We start from the raw sequence: 25,372 nt of genomic DNA on the forward strand, positions 1-25,372 counted from the left end.
ATTTTAAGAATGTCAAATGTCAGAATAATAGTAGAGACAATGATTTATTTCAGCTTTTATTTCTTTCATCACATTCCCAGTGGGTCAGAAGTTTACATACACTCAATTAGTATTTGGTAGCATTGCCTTTAAATTGTTTAACTTGGGTCAAACGTTTCGGGTAGCCTTCCACAAATTTCCCACAATATGTTGGGTGAATTTTGGCCCATTCCTCCTGACAGAACTGGTGTAACTGAATCAGGTTTGTATGCCTCCTTGCTTGCACATGCTTTTTCAGTTCTGCCCACACATTTTCTATGATTGAAGTCAGGGCTTTGTGATGGCCACTCCAATACCTTGACTTTGTTGTCCTTAAGCCATTTTGCCACAGCTTTCGAAGTATGCTTGGGGTCATTGTCCATTTGGAAGACGCATTTGCGACCAAGCTTTAAATTCCTGACTGATGTCTTGAGATGTTGCTTCAAAATATCCACATAATTTTCCTCCCTCATGATGCCATCTATTTTGTGAAGTGCACCAGTCCCTCCTGCAGCAAAGCACCCCCACAACATGATGCTGCCACCCCTGTGCTTCACGGTTAGGATGGTGTTCTTCGGCTTGCAAGCCTCCCCCTTTTCCTCCAAACATAACGATGGTCATTATGGCCAAACAGTTCTATTTTTGTTTCATCAGACCAGAGGACATTTCTCCAAAAATACGATATTTGTCCCCATGTGCAGTTGCAAACCGTAGTCTGGCTTTTTTATGGCGGTTTTGGAGCAGTGGCTTCTTCCTTGCTGAGTGGGCTTTCAGGTTATGTCCATATAGGACTCATTTTACTGTGGATATTGATACTTTTGTACCTGTTTCCTCCAGCATCTTCACAAGGTTCTTTGCTGTTGTTCTGGGATTGATTTGCACTTTTCGCACGAAAGTAGTTTCATCTCTAGGAGACAGAACGCGTCTCCTTCCTGAGCGGTATGATGGCTGCGTGGTCCCATGGTGTATATACTTGCGTACTATTGTTTGTACAGATGAACGTGGTACCTTCAGGCGTTTGGAAATTGCTCCTAAGGATGAACCAGACTTGTAGAGGTCTACAATCTTTTTTCTGAGGTCTTGGCTGATTTCTTTTGATTTTCCCATGATGTCAAGCAAAGAGGCACTGAGTTTGAAGGTAGGCCTTGAAATACATCCTCAGGTACACCTCCAATTGACCCAAAATATGTCAAATATAAGCTTCTGATAGGTTAAAGCCATGTCATCATTTTCTGGAATTTTCCAAACTGTTTAAAGGCACAGTCAACTTAGTGTATGTAAACTTCTGACGCACTGGAATTGTGATACAGTGAATTATAAGTGAAATAATCTGTCTGTAAACAATTGTTGGAAAAATTACTTGTGTCATGCAGAAAGTAGATGTCCTAACCGACTTCCCAAACTATAGTTTGTTAACAAGACATTTGTGGAGTGGATGAAAAACGAGTTTTAATGACTCCAACCTAAGTGTATGTAAACTTCCGACTTCAACTGTACCTAGCAGCTGCTCAAAAATATTTAGGCAACTTTTCCATGAAAATACAAAATAGCTCGCGTAGAACAGAAAGCTAATTTTCTCATGAGTCTTCCCTCACAGACCGTTTGGTGCACCGTTTGGCGCGGAGCATCGCATTAGTGGAAATCAATTCTGTTCGCAGGCCTGGTTGTAGATAGGTCGAGTCATGTCGGGGACATTGTTAGCGTTTTAGCTTTCCCTAACTTTAAGCTAATTATCGTAACCCGCTGCGTTAATTCTCGTAACCTGCTAAGAAAAGTAACTTCTGCTAGTCAAAACCGGCAGACCTGCCCTGAGAAGTACGAGATACAGCTCTCTTTCTCGCTCTCACACACACACACACCACAGACTGTTTGGCGCTGCCAACTACAGTAGTGTTCGGGTACTACTGTAAAGAAATCCAGTAAGTTAGAGTATTTTTTACAGGAGGCTTACAATTACAGTTAATAACAGTATTTTTCAGCATTTTACCCATAATGCAGTACAATCTACAGCATTAATTCTGTAAAACACATATAAGCTATTTTACTGTGCATTCTACAGTATTTTACTGTTGAAATTACATAAAAGTCTTACAGTGTGGACCTGTACTATAAGGGGGGAAGGTATGTAGAGAACGGCACCCGCAAGGGGAGAATTGGTGGTTAGAGGCAGCCCTGATGTCTTTGGCTTTAGTGTCATGCAGACTGCTGAATTTGCATCTACTAGGGAGGCAAGAGAACGATTAGAAAGAGGCTGGTATGTCTATCAGATTATTCTGCCATCTCTCTCATCTCCCTCTCTCATCTCCCACTCACTCACACACTTACACACACACACACACACACACACACCTGGACGAGAGAACAGGCAAAACACTCGTAGGGGAAATGATCTCATTTATCTAGGCCTTGTACATACAGTATTTGTTACTTTACAAGTGAGAACTTATACATTTCAATTTTTGTTTGCTGCACACATTGGCAACTCATGAAGCTACAAGCATTTTAAGACTTTCCCTGTCAACTGCACTCCAGTTTGTTTCTCCCTACAGTATTTCTGACCTCTCAAAGTGTTTCCAATATGTTCAGACACCTAGAAAAAAGCAAAGGAACGTATTGTGTATTGCACATCAGGCGCTATTGCTAAACCCTGGCCATTAACTTATGTTTATAAGACCAATACATTTCACCATAAATGGAGAGTCATCTCATAAAGAAAAGATTCCAGCAGCACCCAGTTCACCGACAGACATAAATTCTGCCACCAACAGTGACAGCAAAGGCTGGTATTTTCTGTGAGATGTGTTAATTTTGCGGCAGGGGCAACGGACCAGAACGATGAAGACAAGAGGCATTGAGTTTGTGTCTGGCTTATACTTTCTCAATAAACCTTCCAAAGTGGCATTAAACTCAAAAAGGATGAATCCCTCATTGTCAATAAATTAACCCTTTCTCTTTTTCTCTCACTGCATCTCTGACTCTCTCCCATATACATTTTTTGTGTCGCCTGTTTCGCCTTCTTTCTTTTGTGTATGCTTATTTTCTCTCTATTGCAATATCCCTCTCTTTCTACCCTTTGCATCACTATCCATCCCTCCTTTTTTTCACATCCTACACATGTGCACACTTAATTTACTGCAGTGGGCTAAATCAGGGTCACACAGTGTTTCTTGGTAGTCTGAAACAAATCTACTTTGAAACAAAAGTGTACACCTCACAAACATGGTTATGTGCTTAAAAAAGAAGACACCTGTACCATGTCAGATATAGAGTTGAGTATTCAAGTTTGAGTTTGCATCCCAATATTATACTTTATATACATCACAGAAGACTGAAATTTAACAAAAACGTTTGATATAGAAACACTGGATTTTCGGTGGCTTTTCCACCCATGAGGCCATGGTCATTTGACTGCAGAAAAGAGGTTGACGGATGCATTTCCAAAGTATTCAAACTGGACCACCATCTTTCAGTGATTGACATGCTGGAACTGCACGACGCCAAGCAGAGTGCGTCCGCGGTGGGGAAGATGTCGGGGGCTCTGGGCTTCGTGTCGGACCTGTACCTGGTGTCCAATCTGCGACTGCCGCCCAAACTGGGAGGAGTGCTGCTGGGCGTCTACAACAAAGACGACAACAGGAAGTACCTGGAGGTGGCCCTCATGGGCAAGGTCAACAAAGGTAGGGTATTGTCAGTAGAGGGGCTAGGGAGGGAAGTGTGGTAGATAGATATTTTGTTGTAGCCTAAATTGATTCTCTTCAAGGCCTATACCTAAGACATAGTCACCCAATCCCAATAGTGGGATTCCCCAATCGACCCCTAGCCATACCTCATTGACACTTGGAGATCTGAGAGGGTTGTATAGTTGCAAAACAATGACCAATATGCATGTTGTTGTTTTTTCATATGGTGCTCTCGTTCTACAAACTGTTCTATGTAGGCTAGCTTCAATGATGCTCGGAGTTGCCTGATCTCTAAATTCTGGGTCCATACATGTTAAGAGAAGGGATTAAGATATCCTAGAATGAGGAGTGGAACCAGAACATGGAGCTCCACCCTCTTTCTTTGCAAATTATGGGCAAGTTCATCTCAGTTACCTAGAAGTCAAATTATCTCTCGAAAGTTTGTAAAAAAAAATGGGAGGGTTCCATTAACTGTGATTACCTTTGTAGAAAGCGAAGTCTCCTCCCCCTTTCAAACAGAAACTCTCAGCCAAACCCCTCCCTTCTGCTAATTTGAACTGTGTTTATCTTGAGCAAAAATCACTTTTTTAAATATTTTCATGAATTTTTACGATACAGCCAATTTTGTCTTTGTGTCTATGGAACAACGAAAACCCAAAACTAGGAACTACTGTCCAAGAGATATTAGGGGAAAGTCTATGTGCCAAATGTCCCCTCCTCTTCCAAAAATCTAAAGATGCTAACACCTGCGAAATCGTGATTTGTCCAAATAACCAGTGACGAAAATCCAAACACAGGAACTACTGCTGCTTGTTATCCCTCGCATTCCATTCCTTCCAGACAAATTCTATGGTACCAGTTATAGTTCCGTGGATCTGTCGACAAGAGATTACCAGATTTTTTTTAATCCTCTATATTTCTCAGTTCTGGTGCGCTATGTACGTGAGGACGGTAAACTCCACACAGTGAACCTCCAGAACCCCGGCCTCTCCGACGGACGCACCCAGTCACTCATCCTCCACGTGGGTGGGCTCCGACGGAACCACCTCCACATGGAACTCTATGTTAACTGCCGATTGGCTGACTCAGCACAGGTCCTGCCGTCATTGGTCCAGCTCCCATCAGAGGCAGAGTCTGTGGAGATTCGCAATGGGCAGAAGGCCTATGCCAGGCTACAGGTGATAAAACACAACTTTATTTTTTCTAAGTTCCCAGCAGTCCTAGACTGAAGTTAAAGGTAGACTCAGAAATAAGAAATCATCATACACAGTGCGGCATCCTGCTTACAGAAACCAACAACAACAACATTTTAATCTGCCCTATGTCTGCCACTATTGGCTCTTCCCAATGTGGGCATGCCTCAAGGGAGTGCAATAATTGGGAAGAGCCAATAGTTTTTGTGAAGCAGAAAGTGGCACGGCTGCAAATTGTCATATTGCTTAGTCTACCTCTATTTCTTCAGAACACGTTTCAGAGAATGCTTTCAGACTCAGAAAGTCTCTAATCGTACTTCCTAACTTAACCATTTTTACTACACTACTTTAAGACTAAAGCAAATACAGAGAGTATTTCAGATCCCCATAGAAATCATGTAATTAGGTCATTCATTTGGCTATACAGTACATGAAACACAAACCCAGTCTGCCCACGATGATAGACAAATTCTTCATTTCACGAGTGTTGCTCATTTATGGTTGTTTTACATGCCTAATCTTCTATCCACAACTGACATCTATGCCACTTAAGCAAATTGCCTAGATTTTGCATGGCTAATAAGATGTTGTAGACATTAGTTTTCACAGGCAACTTCAAGTTTTGTGAGCAGTTAAATGTCTACTTTCCTATGAGCACCTTTTCATCCAATACATGGAACAGAGCTGAGCTGCACATCCTATCTCTCAGCTACATGTCTATGGCTCATGCTGAAGCTTAAATAGAGAACTAGTTAGCTGTAACCATGTGGTGCTGTCAGCATGTATGACTATCTGACTGATAGATACCACACTCGCTGTGGACAAAGAGAGGGCTGTGTCGGGATGGATGAAAGAGAAAGGGAGGGAGGAAGGAAAGATCTAAAATGAGAGGGTACACTGCAGCTATTGTTCCTAGTTTGTGTCTCTTATCTTGAATGGGCCGCTCATGAGATATGCATGCAGGTGTACACGGGTACTGACCAGGATCATGTTCACTAGCCATAAAACAGAAGGAACGGTCGGAAGGGGAGTGAAACAGGGGAGGTACTATCAGAACTTGTCCAATAAGAAACAGTTGTTTTCCATCTCACAACGCTTTGATAATTTTTTGCCACAGTGTGCCCCAATGAACACAACCCAGAGCATGTGCCTCAATATGTCTAAGTAAGACCTGGGGTCATTGCTCCCTCTAATTGTTTTCGGACACTGAGCAAATTACAGGTCTGCTGAACTTCCTGCACGTGTTTACTGTGAACACTGAGGCTGTACCCACTTTAAGTTACAATTTTAAAAGTGGCCAGGTAGACCTACTGTACCGGAGTGGCCTACCATAAGCAATTTTTGGGAGAAAATGCAACCCGTAACATTTTAACATGGAAATAGCTGTTCTGTCATAAGACCAAGGCCTGTAGTTTCCAATGGAACCAAATTAATCATAGTGGGCAGAACAAGCAAATAGGTGGGTAGAGCTAAGGACGAGCTAGTGATATCCTATTGGCGCGTTCTATAATTGATTTGCATATTTTTCCGTTAGGGAAGGCCTACTCTGTGAAGAACGCACACAGATAGAACACTGAGACAGATATTTCATTGGGTGTGTAAATGTGAAGCATCCGCTTGGCGTTTTCACTCACTACCAATGAGGTGATGAGAGGAAGCCCAGTGGCCGGCTGTTGTGCCGAAAATCTCTCCCCTGACAGAATTCTCCCCACTTGTTGTGACAAAAATCTCCCCCCTGACAGAATTCTCCCCACTTGTTGTGCCGAAAATCTCCCCCCTGCCAGAATTCTCCCCCCTTTCGCGTTCTTCATGCTGCGACTTGCTTGCTAGTTGAGATTTCTGCTCTTCACTCCGTTGTCAGTTTAGCCCACATTTCACTGATTTTAGTAACAGAAAGCATTTTTGTCTACGGTTTTCGGTTTAGCTATTTGTTTCAAGTGTAGCTTGTATGGCGCCCTGGGCAAACCCCCCCTTCAGTGCGGGAGCGGCGGATGCCGCCATGGGTGTCGCCCGTAACTAAATCCGCTACTGATTTTTTGTATTAGTCTATAAATAAATATTTTTGCCAAAATTCATCATCTCTCCCATGTCTTATTTGACTAGTATTTTTGAAAGTGTAAGGATAATTCAGCCATTGTTTTGAAATGTTTATTGCTTGCCAACATTTTACTTCCTCCTCTATGTTTAATATAACACACATACATTAATTATTCATTTTGGTTGCCTATCCTGACGTGAAGTTTGTTCTATAGAAAGTAATTGACTCTGATGTGTCACAGAAAGTATTTGACTCTAGTCAAAAAATTAAGGAAATTAGAAGTAGGGGGGGGATTCTGTCTAGGGGAGATTTTCGGCACAACACCGGCACGGTGAGAAGATGAAGCGAGATGGATTTTGTCCGACTTTCAATGAAACGTTTGGTCTATACAGAATATTAAATTTTCTGTTTCCAAAACTAGAATCTGTAACAAACAGAGTGGACTGCGTTATGTAGACTTTACCCTTTGACAAAGTACATTGTTTTGCATTGTTTAGGAGGAGTTCAAGGGCGAATTGAGTTATTGCAACACGCACTAAAGATTTTGATAACTAACCCAAGACAGACCAGAGACTGTCGTTTCCAATGGGAGCAAATTAATGCAACTAATCATGTTGGGCAGAACAATATGCCACGGCCAGTCATTGGGCTTCCTCTCATCACCATATTTGGTAGTGAGCGGAAACTCCAACCTGATGCTTCACATTTATACATCCGGTGAAATCACAGGAGGTTGGTGGCACCATAATTGGGGAGAACAGGCTCATGGTTATGGCTGGAGCGGATAGGTGGAATGGTATCAAATACATCAAACACCATTTCAGCCATTATTATGAGCCGTCCTCCCCTCAGCAGCCTCCACTGGGAGAAATATCTGGCTCATTGTTCTGTGTTCAAAGAGCTGAAAATACAATATTTTTGGTTATGGAAAATGTACTTCACAGCGGTTTAGATGGTACAACTATACTTACACTATACTTGCTTGTTTTGTCACACAAACTGAAATTAGGCAAACTAATAGAATTTTAGCAACCATTAAATGATTTTTACATAGTGCATCTTTAACTGTACTGTGTGCACGTGTGTGTTTCAGGGCTCAGTGGACTCTCTGAAACTGGCTCTGGGTGGCTCCATAGCCAAAGCAGGAATCTTGACCGATTGTCCATTTCAGGGTGATACATATTTTCAAAATTCAGGTAAAATTTTTGTATTTTTATACCTTTATTTTGCTAGGTAAGTCAGTTAAGAACAAATTCTTATTTCCAATGACACCCTAGGAACAGCCTTGTTTGTTTTGTGGGTAGTTGCTTTCTGTTTAGTTTGTAACTGTTGGCTGTCATTTTGTTATTTTTGTCTAGAGTTCATTAAAATATATACAATGAGCACTCTACACGCTGCGCCTTGGTCTCCTCTATACAACACCTGTAACAGCTTTTCACCTTGTCAGATAAGGGATTTGATCTTGCAACTTTCGGTTACTAGTCCAACACTCTAACCACTAGGCTACCTGCCACCCCATGTGTTTATGGTATACAACCATAAACACATGCAAATGATCCTCATACTCATTTATTATAATGTTGTGTTCACTTTAGTCTCGGAAACACAGACCTAGGAGCAACAGCACTAGGTCTGGGATTAATGACGGATTGTCATGGTAACTTCGAAAAGGGCTAAAAAAATGTTCCGGGGAAGGTCCTCTTCAGACAGACAACTCTCCAAACAAATCACAAGGAAGATGTTTGCAGGCAAAACATTTGTAGTGGTTTTAGTGAAGGTAGTTGTTTCAGACTAGCCACTTGGGAAATGCACTCATAAACAATTACCTCCGTGATCTCTATCTTGCTAGCTACTGTACAATTTTGTGTCCGGGGGGATGTTTAAGCTAGGGCAACAGGTGCATAAGGCAGTGATGTAGGAAAGCCAGTTATCCCAACACTGCCCTTTCCTCTATGCCAAATTGACATGTATTACTTACAGACGTGAAAGCTGGAACATTGGTACATTTTGGGAGGCAACCCATCTATATAGAGAGAATGTTACCTTTGGTATCTGCTGATATATATGCCCATCCACATCCTCCTACACAAACCTCACCTTAGGTAGTTGGTCAGTTAACTGTCAGTCCAGAGAGCCCAGCAAAAATTGGCTTTTCATTTATCTGACTTTATCTGCATGTTATATTTAAGCTCACAATAAAGTAGAACACAACATTTGACATAAACAGTTGCATTCATGAGTTTTATTGACATGTCAATAAAGAAATAAGGTTTGCCAAAGCAAAAACCTGATCAAAATAAATGTATACGAATGCTGTAAGTACAGAAATTGTTTGCTCACTGGGAAATGAATATCCAACTAGTCAGTGACAACTGTGTGGAGTTTTGAGTTTGTGACAGCAACTATGTAAGCTTATTACAGTATTATAGACACTACAGTATGTCCTGGAATTTCCAATGATCTTCTATGTAGAAGAACCCCTTACCTTCTAACGACTCTTGTGTAGCTTGTGAGCATCATAGAGCAAAATGTACGTGTTCGTGAAAGTCTCAGATTTTCATAAATAGCTTTTAATAGTTTAGTAGCTCAAACCATTCAGACTTTTTGTATAAAAGACCCGGCCCCGGACCCCTTTGGGACCCACCCCAGAAGTCTGTAGCTCAAACGCACAATGTTTAAAAAAGGGGTTAGAAGTCCGAAACGTGCCGGCGTTACGGTGGGATTCATTGGGTTAATAGAAGCTGATCTCAGTACTGTATTCTTATCACTTTAACCCCCTCTAGTGGTGAGACAACATAAATAACATAAACGTCATATTGGTTGTTCTTTTTTCATCTCATTACAAGTTGGTTTTCCTCCTTTCTATTTTCAGCATGACCATTTGAATGCCAGGGATGTTTACAGGTAGTAGTTCATGTATGTGAGAGGCATTGTTAGGAATAGTATATCAAGATAACTAGACTGTGTTGGGATTAAAGTAACTAGACTGTGTTGTGTTGTGATTAAAGTGGACTTTTCTGTCTCCATAGCTGGTGCCGATGTTAATGCCATTCTGGGTGAGTATCAATCAGAAAAACTCTGGTTTATCAACCTCCCCCTACCCAAATGCTAACTAACAATTATAGTTACCGGTATAATGCTATCATTCTCTTTAAATGTTTCCCTGTGCTTATGTTCTAATGGTTGGACATCTCTGTGTCAGGTGACCATACCAAGGCTTTGATTGGCCAGCTGATCATCTTCAACCAGATCCTGGGTGAACTCCGAGAGGACATCAGGGAACAGGTAAGAGAGCGAGAGGGGGTGGGGAGGAGACAGGCACAGGAGGAAGTGACAGTGATTCACGTATTGTCTTATCATCAGGTGAATGATAATGGCAAGGAAAAGTAATCAACATTTTAAAATGAATAGATTTGCTAGATAGTTTATCAAAGCCTAAGTCAGATACCCCATTGAGTGTAATTGGTCAATATTAGGAGTTGAGAAATAAAGTTGCATTATCCCTTTTTCTACTGTAGGTATGTCATAAAAAAATATTAGCTTTATTCATTAAATAAACATGACATTTTACACTGAAAAATAAATAAATAAATAAAAATGAAGTACCTTCCAGTGGACAAATACCCTTGTTCTCGAGAGTAACTACAGTATACGTACAAAACATTTCTGGTGACTGCTGTATGTTTGTGATCTTCACAGGTGAAGGAGATGTCTCTGATTAGGAACACCATTCTGGAGTGCCAAGCGTGTGGTGAGTGCTTGAAGAGCAGTACAATACTAAGGCTGGGCCTTAGTGTATGAAACAGAGGGGATAAAATAAAGAAAAGATAAACAAAAATAGATGTGAAAAACAGGAAATCAACAGAGAGATATATTTAAATCTATTAAATACTTTAGCTGTGTTTTATTGGTCTTGCCTGGCACAATGCAACCAATGGAAAAGTCCCTTAAAAAGGCAATTCACTGTAAAAAGGAGATCTCCCCGCCACTGTTTTGGTAATAAGCTGAGGGATGGGGCTGGAGAAATGTAACCACTCTGAAATTCATAGACAGAGCTATGGATGGAAGGACTGACCTTCCATGATGTCAAAATTATAGTTTTAACTATATTTTGAGGCTACAGTTTTTGTTTGCTTATGGGTTCTGATGGGATACGACAGTTGAACTAAGCTCACGAGGAATTTATAAGGGCTATTCTTCAAGAATCAATGGGTACATAATCATTCATTTATACGTAAAAAGAAAAGTGAAAACCCTGCCCGTATGGTACTCTGTGCAAGCTCGAAGGCATGCTGAAAAATGTCTAATCCTATTTTGTACGCTGGTCTGGTATGTTCTATGTCTTTGTTAACCAGGCTTCCACGAGCCCCACTCTCGCTGCGTGCCCAACCTCTGCTATAAGGGCACTCCCTGTACAGAGACCCGGGAGTACCCAGGGTACCGTTGTGGTGCCTGCCCAGAAGGCATGACGGGGAATGGCACCCACTGCCAGGACATTGACGAGGTATTCTAAGGGTTCTATTTCTTGAGCACCAAAAATGATAAGCATGATATGTTCCCATCATTTACTTAACATTCTTGGGTTATTTTCCCAAAAGCTTTGTAGCTAAGTTGGCACATTATTTCTTTCGACAACCCAGCTGCAAGAGAATAACAATTAGAAAATTGATGTTTGGCGGCCAGCCTTCATTAAGTGAAGCACTTTGCAGTGCGAAAATAACACGAATACAATGACATTTGTATTGTTACGTTCTGTTTCTCTCTGTCTCTCTGTCTCTATGTCTAAGTGTGCTGTAGCCCGGCCCTGTTTCTCGCCCGAGGGGTGTGTAAACACAGCCAAGGGCTTCACCTGTGAACCCTGTCCCGTCGGCTTCTCAGGATCCGTCCTCAGTGGGGTTGGGATGGAGTTTGCCAAAAGCCACAAGCAGGTCTGACCAACATGAGACCCGCTGCCTCTCACACACACCCACATACACACATAAACATTTTGCACACACACACACGACACTCACACATACACACGCACACGGGAGCCTTGCACATGCATGGCATGCACACACACCATCACTATTGACACCTCTTCTCACCCACTGTATGGATGTGCACTGTGCCAAAGTGATTGCCTCTATGGCCATGATGTATTGTCCTTAAATTGTTGTGTTTTGTCTGTCTCTGTAGGAGTGCACAGATGTGGATGAGTGTGCTGACCTCTCCAACACCTGCGTCCCCAACTCTGTCTGCATCAACACAGAGGTCAGTAGAGGAAAGGGAGTCAGAGGTTTCTAAAGTAAAGATTTACCACTTAAAGAAATATACGATTTTCTCTCTCTCTCTTTTTATGTCTTTCTCTGTCTCCCTTTCTCTCCCCTTCTGTCTCCCCCAACTCCCTCCTCCATCTCTCCCTCTCACCCTTCCTCTCTCTCACACCCCCCTTTACCCTCCTGTCCCTCTCCCTCAGGGCTCGTTCAGGTGTGGTCTGTGTAAGGAGAGCTTTGTGGGCAACCAGACGGTGGGCTGTTTCCTGCGGAGGTCCTGCGCCACGCTGGGCTTCAACCCCTGCGACGTCAACGCCCACTGTGTCATAAAGGGTGCTGCCGAGGTCTCCTGCGAGGTAAGACACATATAGCACATCTCAATAGGCTAAAAAAAGGAAGTTGTTAAAGCGATAGTTCACCCAAATTACAAAATGACACATTGGTTTCCTTACCCTGTAATCAGTGTATGGATAGTGTATGCTTTGGGTTAGTTCCCTAGCACTGTTTCCACATGCTAATGTTTTAGTACCAGGGAAACTAAACCAAAGCACGGATTGCTGTCATACCTTGTCCATACACTGCTTACAGGGCAAGGAAACCAACATGCCATTTTTTATTTGGGTGAACTATCTCTTCAATATCGTTTTAGCAACTAGACAAAACACCAAAATATGACATATTTCCCAAAATGTATTGTCATGGAAAAGACGTCTTTATCTGGTTGTAACAGAAACCAGTTGGTTGTAATCTGGCTATACAGTATCACATCATTAAGAAATCATGTTCCAATTTTTTACTACTTAGTATATTCTCTCTGAATATCTCTTCCAGTGTAATGTGGGCTGGGCAGGAAATGGATATACGTGTGGTCCAGACACAGACAGCGACGGCTACCCCGACCAGCCTCTCCCCTGCATAGACAATGACTATCACTGTCGAGCCGTAAGCATGTCCACACACACACACACACACACACACACACACACACACACACACACACACACACACACACACACACACACACACACACACACACACACACACACACACACACACACACACACACACACACACACAAAATGTCTTACTTGCCATAAAAATGATGTGTTGTGTTCCCTGTGCAGGACAACTGTGTGAACACACCCAACTCTGGCCAGGAAGACGCAGATGGAGACGGTATAGGTGACCAGTGTGACGAAGATGCGGACGGAGACGGAATCCAGAACGTGGAGGTCAGTCTAGCCTTGTATTCTGTCGGTGCGGGGTTATGTTCAGTAAGCAAAACGGAATCTCCCTGACTCCACTTCCCACCATTTTGTATTTCCTCTTTGTTTTTCTAGGACAACTGCCGTCTGGTCCCCAACAAGGACCAACAGAACTCGGACACAGACTCATATGGGGACGCGTGTGACAACTGCCCCAATGTTCCCAACGGCAGCCAGAAGGACACCGACGGAAACGGGGCTGGCGACACCTGTGATAATGACATTGATGGGGATGGTAGGCTATGGATCGCTTATGACAGGACTATTCAATTACTGTCCCACAAGGACCAAATTACTGCTAGGTTTTTTTCCCCACCTGGTAGTTAATTGATTGATTCATTGTATTGATTGTGTTCCTTGTCTGATTTAGTTCCTGATTAGAGGAAGAGAATGGAAAACCTAAGTATTTCAGTCCTCCAGGGTAGGAGTGCTGTTATAGGATCACTTTTGTCTTTCAGATCATAATGAATAAGAGTATATGAACAGGGAGGACTTAATCCTAGATCATCAGCACTTTTACTCTGAGACGCTTTGTGAATACGGACCCAAGACCGTAATTCAATCGCTCATCTTCCTCCTTCTCATCCTCTCGCCAGGTATCCCAAACGTGCTGGACAACTGTCCCAAGATGCCCAACCCTATGCAGACGGACCGTGACGGGGATGGAGTGGGAGACGCATGTGACAGCTGCCCAGAAGTCAACGACCCCTTGCAGGTCAGAGGTCAAGAATACAGTTCTTAGAGATTAACGCTGAAATAAAAATATAGTTTATTGAGGAAATCTTTGAAACGTCTTTTCTCCATTCAGTCTGACGTGGACAATGACCTGGTGGGAGATGTGTGTGACACCAACCAGGATATGTGAGTGATCCTACTAGTTTTCTGGTTTAGGGGACTTCAGAACCAGATAACAACCCAAAAATGACCCCTTTACCTGGTTGTTATCTGGTTATATCTCCAGATGACAACCAGGCTGAACCAGGTTAAGCTGTCTTTTACAATAAGTATATAAACTGACCATGATGCGTCTTTCTTCTTCTCAACGCAGTTAAGCCAAAACCACGCCCCGTTATTCAGAGGGGCGTCCTACAACGCTTTGAGCTCTCTCAAAGTCTCCAAGTCTGGAAGTGAATATCACGTAGTCACTGATTAATAACATTTGCCCGTGTACTTCAAGATTGAAAAATATAATAACATAATGTCATGGACCGAGCTAGCCATTGATGTCCCTTAACGCTCAAAGATAGATTCAATGGCTGTAGCATAGCGATTCGGCAGAATGATTAGCTAATAAATATTTGAGAAATTATGAATAATAAGCATATGCTTTTACCTGATAATAGACTACTAATAATAATATAACAACTTAAAATACCGAGCTAATAACGTTAAGTAGCCTAGGTTAACTTAGCTGACCTTCAGTTGAGGGAATTCAGCAGAGTTCTCTGAGACATTTTTACAACTCATTGAAACTCTGAAAATAAATACATTGGCAAATGTTACCGAACATGATAATAATAGGCCTGCATTACGGTAGGCAGCTAATTTTTCAATTACACTTTCCTTCCTTACCTTGGAAGGTCACTGTCTCTGTGCTTATGGCCTGTGAGTGTTACAATGCTAGCTAGCCAATGGGAGTGTAGTAGAACGCCCCTCTGAATAACGGGGCATGGTTTTGGTTTAACTGTGTTGGGAAAAAGAAAAACGCGAGCATGACGTTGAAAAATACGTCAGGCTGACATCATTTCAACCAGTCTTGCCTGCTGGGTCAATGAGCCTGTTTCTAATGTCCCTGTCTTGTCCTCACGTGTCAAGGGATGGGGACGGCCACCAGGACTCCAGGGACAACTGTCCAGACGTCCCTAACAGCTCTCAGCTGGACTCAGACAACGACGGCATCGGCGACGAATGCGACGATGACGACGACAATGATGGCATTCCAGATGCGGGACCTCCCGGGCCGGATAACTGCCGTCTCATCCCCAACCCCAGCCAGACAGACACTGACAGTATGGAAGGAGTCACAGTGAAAGAAATGCTTTGTAGCCCAGTCTAAACAGGATTAAAGGCCCAATCTGTTACTTTACTTTCCAGACATGCACAGAGGGGGGGCACTTTTTACTGGAAATTAAAGTTAGATTAGAATTTCATATTCTGTTTTAAATGTTTGGAATTTTATTGGCCTGCTGACAAGCTAAAATATACTGTATGTCATACCAGAGTAACCTATTTTTCTCTATACTCCCATCCCCATCGGTGTTCTCAGACTGGTATATTTTGTGTTTTGATCTCTCCCTTCTGTCCCCCTTGTCCAATCAGGAAATGGCATTGGTGACATGTGCGAGAATGACTTTGACAATGACTCAGTGATAGACTTGATTGACGTGTGTCCAGAGAGCGCTGAGGTCACAATGACCGACTTCAGAGCCTATCAGACGGTCATCCTGGACCAGGAGGGCGAAGCCCAAATCGACCCCAACTGGATAGTGCTCAATCGGGTGACCATTTGGAATATTCCCAGATAGAAAACAAACATTATATTGTATGTACTTTAATTAATTAAGAATTGTTCTGGAATTTTGTTTAAGGGTATGGAAATTGTTCAAACCATGAACAGTGACCCTGGTTTGGCCATAGGTAAGTCTGTAAACCTCCTTCTGCCGCTCTGTGTATCTTTCTGTCTGTCTTTCTTTCCTCCTCCCCCTGTCTTTATCCCACTTTCTCTCAGTTTTAAATGAAGCTGTATCAATAAAGAGCATGACAAGTCAAGTATCTCTCTCTCCCTCCACCTGATCCCCACCAGGCATCACAGCCTTTAACGGGGTAGACTTTGAGGGGACGTTCCACATCAACACGGCCACGGACGATGACTATGTGGGCTTCATCTTTGGCTACCAGGACTCGTCCAGCTTCTACGTGGTCATGTGGAAACAGATGGAGCAGACCTACTGGCAGTCGCTGCCTTTTAGGGCCATGGCCCAGCCAGGCCTGCAACTGAAGGTGGGGCACACAGAAAACTGCATCTATTTATCTACATCTTTAAAGGGACATTATACTCCAACATCAAACTTGTGTCAGATGTTTTCAGACCTTCAAAGTTGTCTTATGTCAATAGGAATACACATCCCACCTCCATCCTGTTGTGTTGTTCCAGCTACATGCCTCAACTTCAAATGTAATAGATATTAGATTACCACAGCCAAACACTTGACTTTACTCCTTCTGCGCTACAGGCAGTTAAGTCACGTACGGGTCCCGGTGAGTACCTCCGTAATGCCCTGTGGCACACGGGCGACACCCCGGGTGAGGTCACCCTGCTGTGGAAGGACCCCAGGAATGTGGGCTGGAGGGACAAGACATCTTACCGTTGGCACCTCAGCCACCGCCCGCAGGTGGGCTACATCAGGTGAGCAAAACATCAAAGGGCATTACAGCCACAAATGCTCTACTCCTAGTTGTATTCTCCTGCCAATGCACTTCGTCATCACAAACGTTCCTCACTGTTTAATTGAGCCGTTTCCTGTATAGAGATATATCTATAGCTTTTCATGGCTATCTGTATATAATTCAGATTATGCACTGAATGTACAAAGCATTAGGAACACTATCCTAATATTGAGTTGCACCCCCTTTCCCCTCAGAACAGCCTCTATTCGTCGGGGCATGGACTTTACAAGGTGTCGAAAGCGTTCCACAGGGATACTGGCCCATGTTGACTCCAATGCTTCCCACAGTTGTGTCAAGTTGGCTGGATCTCTACTCCGAATAGCTTGTTCCATCTCATCCCACAGATGCTCAATTGGATTGAGATCTGGTGACTGGGCAGGCCACTGCAGTAAGCTGAATTCACTGTCATCTTTGTGGAACCATTCCTAGACAATCCTATCCTTGTGGCATGGGACATAATCCTGCTAAAGAAATCCATTCGCAGATGGACACTCTGCTGCCATGAAGGGATGCATCTGATTGGCAATGATGTTCAGATATCATATGGTATTCAAACGTTGCTCCACTTTTATCTAGGGGCCCAATGTGTGCCATGAAAACACACCCCACACCATCACACTACCACCACCAGCCTGCAATGTTGACACGCGCCATGATGGATACATGTACTGGTTTACTCCATACCCTAGTCCTCCCATCAGCGTGAAACAGCAGGAACCGGGATTCTCCATTGTCCAGTGTTTTTGTTCCTTAGCCCACTGCAACTGCAGTTTTTTTTTTTTTCTGAAAGTGGAACTCTGTAATGTCGTTGGTTGCCATACACCATTCGTGTCAAGGTACGACGAATTGTGCATTTTTTTATGGGTCTTTGGGCACCAATGTTATACTGGACTGTAGCCCGTCTATTGCACAATTTGTGTCAGCCTCCTTTGTCCTCTTTAATAAATGACCTGTCGTTAGCTGGATGTCCTTTGGGTGGTGAACCATCCTTGATACACACAAGAAACTGTTGAGAGTGAAAAACCCAGCAGCGTTGCAGTTCTTGACATACTCAAACCAGTGCCCTTGGCACCTACTACCATAACCGTTTCAAAGGCACTTCAGTCTTTTGTCTTGACCATTCACCCTCTAACAGATGACATCAATAAGGGATCATAGCTTTCACCCAGATTCACCTGGTCACTCAATACCAGGGAAAGAGCAGGTGGTTTGTACACAGAGAGATCATTGTGTATACCCATGTCACAGGGTGAGGCTGTATGAAGGCATGACATTGGTGGCAGACTCTGGCGTGGTGGTGGACACCTCAATGAGGGGCGGGAGGCTGGGCGTCTTCTGCTTCTCCCAGGAGCAAATCATCTGGTCCAACCTGGGCTATCGCTGCAACGGTACGTCAACGCTCTCAGAAGATCATTTTCTTGAATTTGAATTTAACCTGGCTATGTTATAATATTTCTTTCTATCTTTTTCCATCAGATACTGTACCAGAGGACTATGAATTCTACCGCAAGCAGATCCACATCAGGGTGTGACTGAGCCTAGCACAGCATCTGTGCAGATACACAACATCACCTGTGCCTTCGCTGTATCTTGTGTGTGTGTGTGTGTGTATGGTTGTGTGTGTGTTTTTAAGGTACATTTACTTTCATGTGGGGCTCTTTCTGTCTTTAGCCCCCACAACGACCTTACACCTGTCTGCAGGTTGGTCAAGTCAAGAGTTAAAGATTGTTTGACAAAATAATAGCTTTTATTATTATATAAAATGATGAATGAAAGCTACTTTTAAGGAATCAGGATCGTGAAATCCTAAGGTACATGACTATGTGTATAAGGAAAAATTAAATACATATGTCTGAAAAGTGTAAAAGCCTACTCTTAGACTTAAACTGAGCATCATAAAGGTTTCAGACTCACAGTTGACGTCACATTACACACCACTGAATCCACTGTTAAATTGTACAATATTTGTCATGATGAAGGGTTAACTTAACCCAAGGCTGAGTTTATAAGGAATTTTATAATTGTTATTTTTATGAGGATCATCGTGACAGACCTATGTGGAAGCCTGTGAGAAACCAATTGCACGGTAATAAACATCCAAATATGTATATATAATTTTTTTTACTGAGCGTTTGCATGTAAACCATAATACAAGATCTCGCCAACCCAACATATGCATAAGGTCCATTGGCTACGTTTACACAGGCATCCTAATTTTGATATTTTTTTTCACTAATTGGTATTTTAAGTGACTAGATCTGATGTGATTGGTCAAAAGACCAATTAGTGGAAAGAATATCAGAATTGGGCTGGCTGTCTAAATGCAGCCATTATAGCCCTGTATATACCTGGTCCTTTGTCCAGTTATTATTTGCATTCAGTATGTGTCCACATTTTAAGGAGTAGATGATTAAAATATGCAAACCGCACTGCTTCTTAACACACTGCTCGCTTAACCCGGAAGTCAGCCTTATCTATCAAAGTAACAATGTTTATTACAGCAACAGGAGCAGGCAAACGACAGGTCAAGGCGGGCAGGGGTCGATAATCCAGAGTAGGGGCAAAGGTACAAGATGGCAGGCAGGCTCAGGGTCAGGTCAGGCAGAGGTCGGTAATCCAGAGGTGGGGCAAAGGTACAGGACGTCAGGCAGGTTCAGGGGCAGGCAGAGGTGTCAGGCGGGTTCAGAGACAGGACAGGTAAGGGTCAAAACCAGGAGGGTGAGAAAAAGAGAGACTGGGGAAAAGCAGGAACTGAGACAAAACTCTGGTTGAGTTGTCAAAGAAGACAAACTGGCAACAGACAAACAGAAAACACAGGTATAAATACACAGGGGATAATGGGGAAGATGGGTAACACCTGGAAGGGGGTGGAAACAATTACAAAGACAGGTGAAACAGATCAGGGCGTGACAGTACCCCCCCTCTAGGGACGCCACTTGGCGTCCTACCTGGGCACATACCTGGTTGAGCGGGGTGCCGGCATTGGAACTCAGAGATGAGGCCTGGGTCCAGGATGTCCCTAGCGGAGACCCAGCACCTCTCCTCCGGGCCATAACCGTCCCAGTCAACCAGGTACTGGAATCCCCTGCCCCGAGGTCATCATGTACGCCGGTCGGCCGTCGATGATACGGGGGAGAGGGCTGGGCCTGGAAACAGGAGACAAGGGGCAGTCAGACATGGTTTTAACTCAGAAAACACACACACACACACACAAACTGAGGGTGTCCTGCCGAAGCTGGAGTAACTTCCAGGCAGCCTCTCTCCCGGACACCGGAGCCTCGAAAACATTTCTCACCTCCACCACGAATACCTCCAGACTGAGGCAGACGGCGGGGTGTTGCTCCAACACCGCCGTGGCCCAGGCGAGTGCCCTCCCGGACATCAGCATAATAATGTACGCTATCTTCTAGCGGTCCGAGGGGAACGAAGAAAGCTGCAGCTCGAAAACAAGGGATCACTGGGAGAGAAAGGCCCAGCTGCCTTCCAACCCACCTCTCCAACTGCCTTCCGGCACACCTCTCCAGCTGCCTTCCAGCCCTACTCTTCAGCTGCCTTCCAACCCACTACTCCAGCTGCCTTCCAGCCCTACTCTCCAGCTGCCTTCCTGGTCACCTCTCCAGCTGCCTTCCAACCCACCTCTCCAACTGCCTTCCGGCACACCTCTCCAGCTGCCTTCCAACCCACCTCTCCAGCTGCCTTCCAGCCCTACTCTCCAGCTGCCTTCCAACCCACTACTCCAGCTGCCTTCCAGCCCTACTCTCCAGCTGCCTTCCTGGTCACCTCTCCAGCTGCCTTCCAGCCCTACTCTCCAGCTGCCTTCCTGGTCACCTCTCCAGCTGCCTTCCAGCCCTACTCTCCAGCTGCCTTCCAACCCACTACTCCAGCTGCCTTCCAGCCCTACTCTCCAGCTGCCTTCCTGGTCACCTCTCCAGCTGCCTTCCAGCCCTACTCTCCAGCTGCCTTCCAACCCACTACTCCAGCTGCCTTCCAGGTCAACTCTCCAGCTGCCTTCCTGGTCACCTCTCCAGCTGCCTTCCAGCCCACCTTTCCAGCTGCCTTCCAGGTCAACTCTCCAGCTGCCTTCCTGGTCACCTCTCCAGCTGCCTTCCAGCCCACCTTTCCAGCTGCCTTCCAGGTCAACTCTCCAACTGCCTTCCAGCCCACCTCTCCAGCCACTTCACAGGCCACATCCCCACATGTATCAGGCTGTGGCTGGGAAACACCTGATTACTCTTCTGGTTTCAACACAGTTGATGTACGCCCCTTCCCAAAAGCAGGGCCCAGGTAAATTACTAAACTGTGATTTTGACGGATACACCCGCCAGACACACACACACACACACACACACACACACACACACACACACACACACACACACACACACACACACACACACACACACACACACACACACACACACAGACAGACAGACAGACACACACAGACACACACAGACACAGACCACAAACTTTTAAATGTTTAGTTTAGCTTAGATGTTGTTTGTTTGAGAAATACCATTTAGTAGAGGGTAAAATAATAAACATGTATTTATTATTTATTATTATTTCTGCCAAACAAAATGTTAAATAGGGCAATGATGCTCTCGTGGTCTCAATTAAGGCGTTCAATAATTAGTTGCATGTCATGATATAAGCACTTTTTTCATTCTGTTACAATTCACCACAAGTACTGTTACAACTAACCCAGACCATGGGGTAAATTGTAACACTTCACTCCTTGTATTTAAGACAACACCATGCATTTGCAGTTTGATTTACATATATAGTAACCACACTAAGTTGTACAGGACAGATGTAGGTTGTTTGTATCAAGTTTTGAATACACTACCATAAACGATCTCTGAGAAACGAATGAAAAGGTGAAATGTTTTACAACCATCCCCGGTCTCCTCTACATGCCACATCATAGCTACCCACCCCTCCTCTTCTTTTTGTTGAAACTTTTTAAATTATACTCAAGACACACACATTTTAGATGCATTTCACTGACAGCCGCAACTCAATCAGCTATTAGCGTGCTGCCCCAATTGCAGGATTCCTAAATAGGCATAAGTCTACACCACAGGAGGTTGGTGGCACATTAATTGGGGAGAACGGGCTCGTGGTAATGAGTGGAATAGTATACAATACATCAAACACATGGTTTCCAGGCTAAGTCATGCTCTCTGGTGAAGTATTTAGATAATTTTTATTTAGACAGGAGTAATTATATAATTTTTGCAAAACTTAAATTTATACTGAACAAAAATCTAAAAATGGAACATGTAAATTGTTGTTCCTATGTTTCATGAGCTGAAATAAGAGAAGTGTGCTCTTCACAGATGAATCCTGGTTTCAACTGTACCAGGCAGATGGCAGACAGCATGAATGGCATTGTGTATGCAAGCGGTTTGCTGATGTCAAAGTACAGACTGCCCCGTGGTGGAGGTGGGGTTATGGTACGGGCAGGCATAAGCTACGGACAAGGAACACAATAACATTTTATCGATGTCAATTTCAATCCACAGAGATACCGTGATGAGATCCTGAGGTTTATTATCGTGCCATTCACCCGCCGCTATCACCTCATGTTTCAGCATGATAATGCATGACTCAAGTATCTGTACACAATTACTGGAAGCTGAAAATGTCCCTGTTCTTCCATGGCCTGCACACTCACCAGACATGACACTAATTGAGCATGTTTTGGATGCTCTGGATCGACGTGTACAACAGCGTTTTCCAGTTCCCGCCAATATTCAGCAACTTTGCACAGTCATTGAAGAGGAGTGGGAGAACATTCCACAAGCCACAATCAACAGCCTGATACAACTCTATGTGAAGGAGACGTGTAACGCTGCATGAGGCAAATGGTGGTCACACCAGATACGGAATGGTTTTCTGATCCATGCTCCTACCTTTTTTTAAGGTACAGTTGAAGTCGGAAGTTTACATACACTTAGGTTGGAGTCATTAAAACTCGTTTTTCAACCACTCCACAAATTTCTTGTATAGTTTTGGCAAGTCGATTAGGACATCTACTTTGTGCATGACACAAGTAATTTTTCCAACAATTGTTTACAGACAGATTATTTCACTTATAATTCACTGTATCACAATTCCAGAAGTTTACATATACTAAGTTGACTGTGCCTTTAAATAGCTTGGAAAATTCCAGAAAATGATGTCATGGCTTTAGAAGCTTCTGATAGTCTAATTGAAATAATTTGAGTCAATTGGAGGTGTACCTGTGGATGTATTTCAAGGCCTACCTTTAAACTCAGTGCCTCTTTGCTTGACATCATGGGAAAATCAAAAGAAATCAGCCAAGACCTCAGAAAACAAAGTCTGGTTCATCCTTGGGAGCAATTTCCGAACGCCTGAAGGTACCATGTTCATCTGTACAAACAATAGTAGAAGAACCTTGTGAAGATGCTGGAGGAAACAGGTACAAAAGTATCTATATCCACAGTAAAACAAGTCCTATATCAACATAACCTAAAAGGCCGCTCAGTAAGGAAGAAGCCACTGCTCCAAAACCGCCATAAAAAAGTCAGACTACGGTTTGCAACAGCACATGGGGAGAAATATCGTACTTTTTGGAGAAATGTCCTATGGTCTGATAAAACTAAAATAGAACTGTTAGGCCATAATGACCATGGTTATGTTTGGAGGAAAAAGGGGGAGGCTTGCAAGCCGAAGAACACCATCCTAACCGTGAAGCACAGGGGTGGCAGCATCATGTTGTGGGGGTGCTTTGCTGCAGGAGGGACTGGTGCACTTCACAAAATAGATGGCATCATGAGGGAGGAAAATTATGTGGATATATTGAAGCAACATCTCAAGGCATCAGTCAGGAAGCTAAAGTTTGGTCGCAAATGGGTCTTCCAAATGGACAATGACCCCAAGCTTACTTCCAAAGTTGTGGCAAAATGGCTTAAGGACAACAAAGTCAAGGTATTGGAATGGCCATCACAAAGCCCTGACCTCAATCCTATAGAACATTTGTGGGCAGAACTGAAAAAGTGTGTGTGAGCTAGGAGGTCTACAAACCTGACTCAGTTAAACCAGCTCTGTCGGCAGCAATGGGCCAAAATTCACCCAACTTATTGTGGGAAGCTTGTGGAATGCTACCCGAAACGTTTGACCCAAGTTAAACAATTTAAAGGCAATGCTACCAAATACTAATTGAGATGCAATAGATGGTATAAAAATAGAGTATATACATATGGGATGAGTAATGCAAGATATGTAAACATTATTAAAGTAGCATTATTAAAGTGGCCAATGATTTCAAGTCTGTATGTAGGCAGCAGCCTCTCTGTGTTAGTGACGGCTGTTTAACAGTCTGATGTCATTGAGATTGAAAAGCAACTTCTGTCTCTCGGTCCCAGCTTTAATGCACCTGTACTGACCTTGCCTTCTGGATGGTAGCGGAGTAAACAGGCAGTGGCTCGGGTGGTTGTTGTCCTTGATGATATTTTTGGCCTCTCTGTGACAACAGGTGCTGTAGGTGTCCTGGAGGGCAGGTAGTTTTCCCCCGGGTGATGCGTTGTGCAGACCGCACCACCCTCTAGAGAGCCCCGCGGTTGTGTGAAGTTGCCATAACAGGCGGTGATACAGCCCGACAGGATGTTCTCAATTGTGCATCTGTAAAGGTTTGTGAGGGTTTTAGGTGACAAGACAAATTTCTTCAGCCACCTGAGGTTGAAGAGGCGCTGTTGCGCCTTCTTCACCACACTGTCTGTGTGGGTGGACCATTTCAGTTTGTCCGTGATGTGTACGCTGAGGAACTTAAAACTTTCCACCTTCTCCACTGCTGTCCGTCGATGTGGATAGGGGGTACTCCTTCTGCTGTTTCCTGAAGTCCACGATCATCTCCTTTGTTTTGTTGACGTTGAGTGAGAGGTTGTTTTCCTGACACCACACTCCGAGTGCCCTCACCTCCTCCCTATAGGCTGTCTCGTCGTTGTTGGTGATCAAGCCTTCTACTGCTGTGTCGTCTGCAAACTTGATGATTGAATTGGAGGCGTGCATGGCCACACAATCATGGGTGAACAGGGAGTACTGGAGGGGTTGAGCACGCACCCCAGTGTTGAGGATCAACAAAGTGGAGATGTTGCTTCCTACCTTCACCACCTGGGGGTGGCCCGTCAGAAAGCCCAGGACCCAATTGCACAGTGCGGGGTTGAGACCCAGGGCCTCAAGCTTAATGATGAGCTTGGAGGGTACTATGTTGTTGAATGCTGAGCTGTAGTCAACGAACAGCATCCTGACATAGGTATTCCTTTTGTCCAGATGGGATAGGGCAGTGTGCAGTGTGATGGCGATTGCATCGTCTGTGGACCTATTGGGGTGGTATGCAAATTGAAGTGGGGCTAGGGTGGAGGTAAGGTGGAGGTGATATGATCCTTGACTAGTCCCTCAAAGCACTTCATGATGACAGAAGTGAGTGCTACGAGGCGATAGTCATTTA

The 25,372-nt window shown here is 43.9% G+C and overlaps 1 protein-coding gene across 1 annotated transcript in view; it reads left to right on the forward strand.

Annotated features, from left to right (window-relative positions):
* thbs3b (thrombospondin 3b) overlaps positions 1-19,011 on the forward strand; it is a 30,826-nt gene extending 11,815 nt beyond the window's left edge. The window contains exons 2-23 of the mRNA XM_029731992.1: positions 3,489-3,695; positions 4,623-4,876; positions 8,023-8,125; positions 9,959-9,985; positions 10,132-10,214; positions 10,629-10,680; positions 11,285-11,433; positions 11,717-11,857; positions 12,108-12,182; positions 12,388-12,540; positions 13,016-13,126; positions 13,309-13,416; positions 13,525-13,684; positions 14,046-14,164; positions 14,258-14,310; positions 15,265-15,458; positions 15,769-15,947; positions 16,038-16,086; positions 16,253-16,449; positions 16,683-16,855; positions 18,145-18,284; positions 18,373-19,011. Coding sequence (XP_029587852.1) covers positions 3,489-3,695; positions 4,623-4,876; positions 8,023-8,125; positions 9,959-9,985; positions 10,132-10,214; positions 10,629-10,680; positions 11,285-11,433; positions 11,717-11,857; positions 12,108-12,182; positions 12,388-12,540; positions 13,016-13,126; positions 13,309-13,416; positions 13,525-13,684; positions 14,046-14,164; positions 14,258-14,310; positions 15,265-15,458; positions 15,769-15,947; positions 16,038-16,086; positions 16,253-16,449; positions 16,683-16,855; positions 18,145-18,284; positions 18,373-18,428 — 2,783 coding nt within the window. The 3' untranslated portion in view covers positions 18,429-19,011. The remainder of the gene's footprint in view (positions 1-3,488; positions 3,696-4,622; positions 4,877-8,022; positions 8,126-9,958; positions 9,986-10,131; positions 10,215-10,628; positions 10,681-11,284; positions 11,434-11,716; positions 11,858-12,107; positions 12,183-12,387; positions 12,541-13,015; positions 13,127-13,308; positions 13,417-13,524; positions 13,685-14,045; positions 14,165-14,257; positions 14,311-15,264; positions 15,459-15,768; positions 15,948-16,037; positions 16,087-16,252; positions 16,450-16,682; positions 16,856-18,144; positions 18,285-18,372) is intronic.
* The last annotated feature ends 6,361 nt before the right edge of the window (positions 19,012-25,372 follow it).

Source organism: Salmo trutta, chromosome 34 (genome assembly GCF_901001165.1).
Source record: "Salmo trutta chromosome 34, fSalTru1.1, whole genome shotgun sequence".
NCBI classification, from domain to species: Eukaryota; Metazoa; Chordata; class Actinopteri; order Salmoniformes; family Salmonidae; genus Salmo; species Salmo trutta.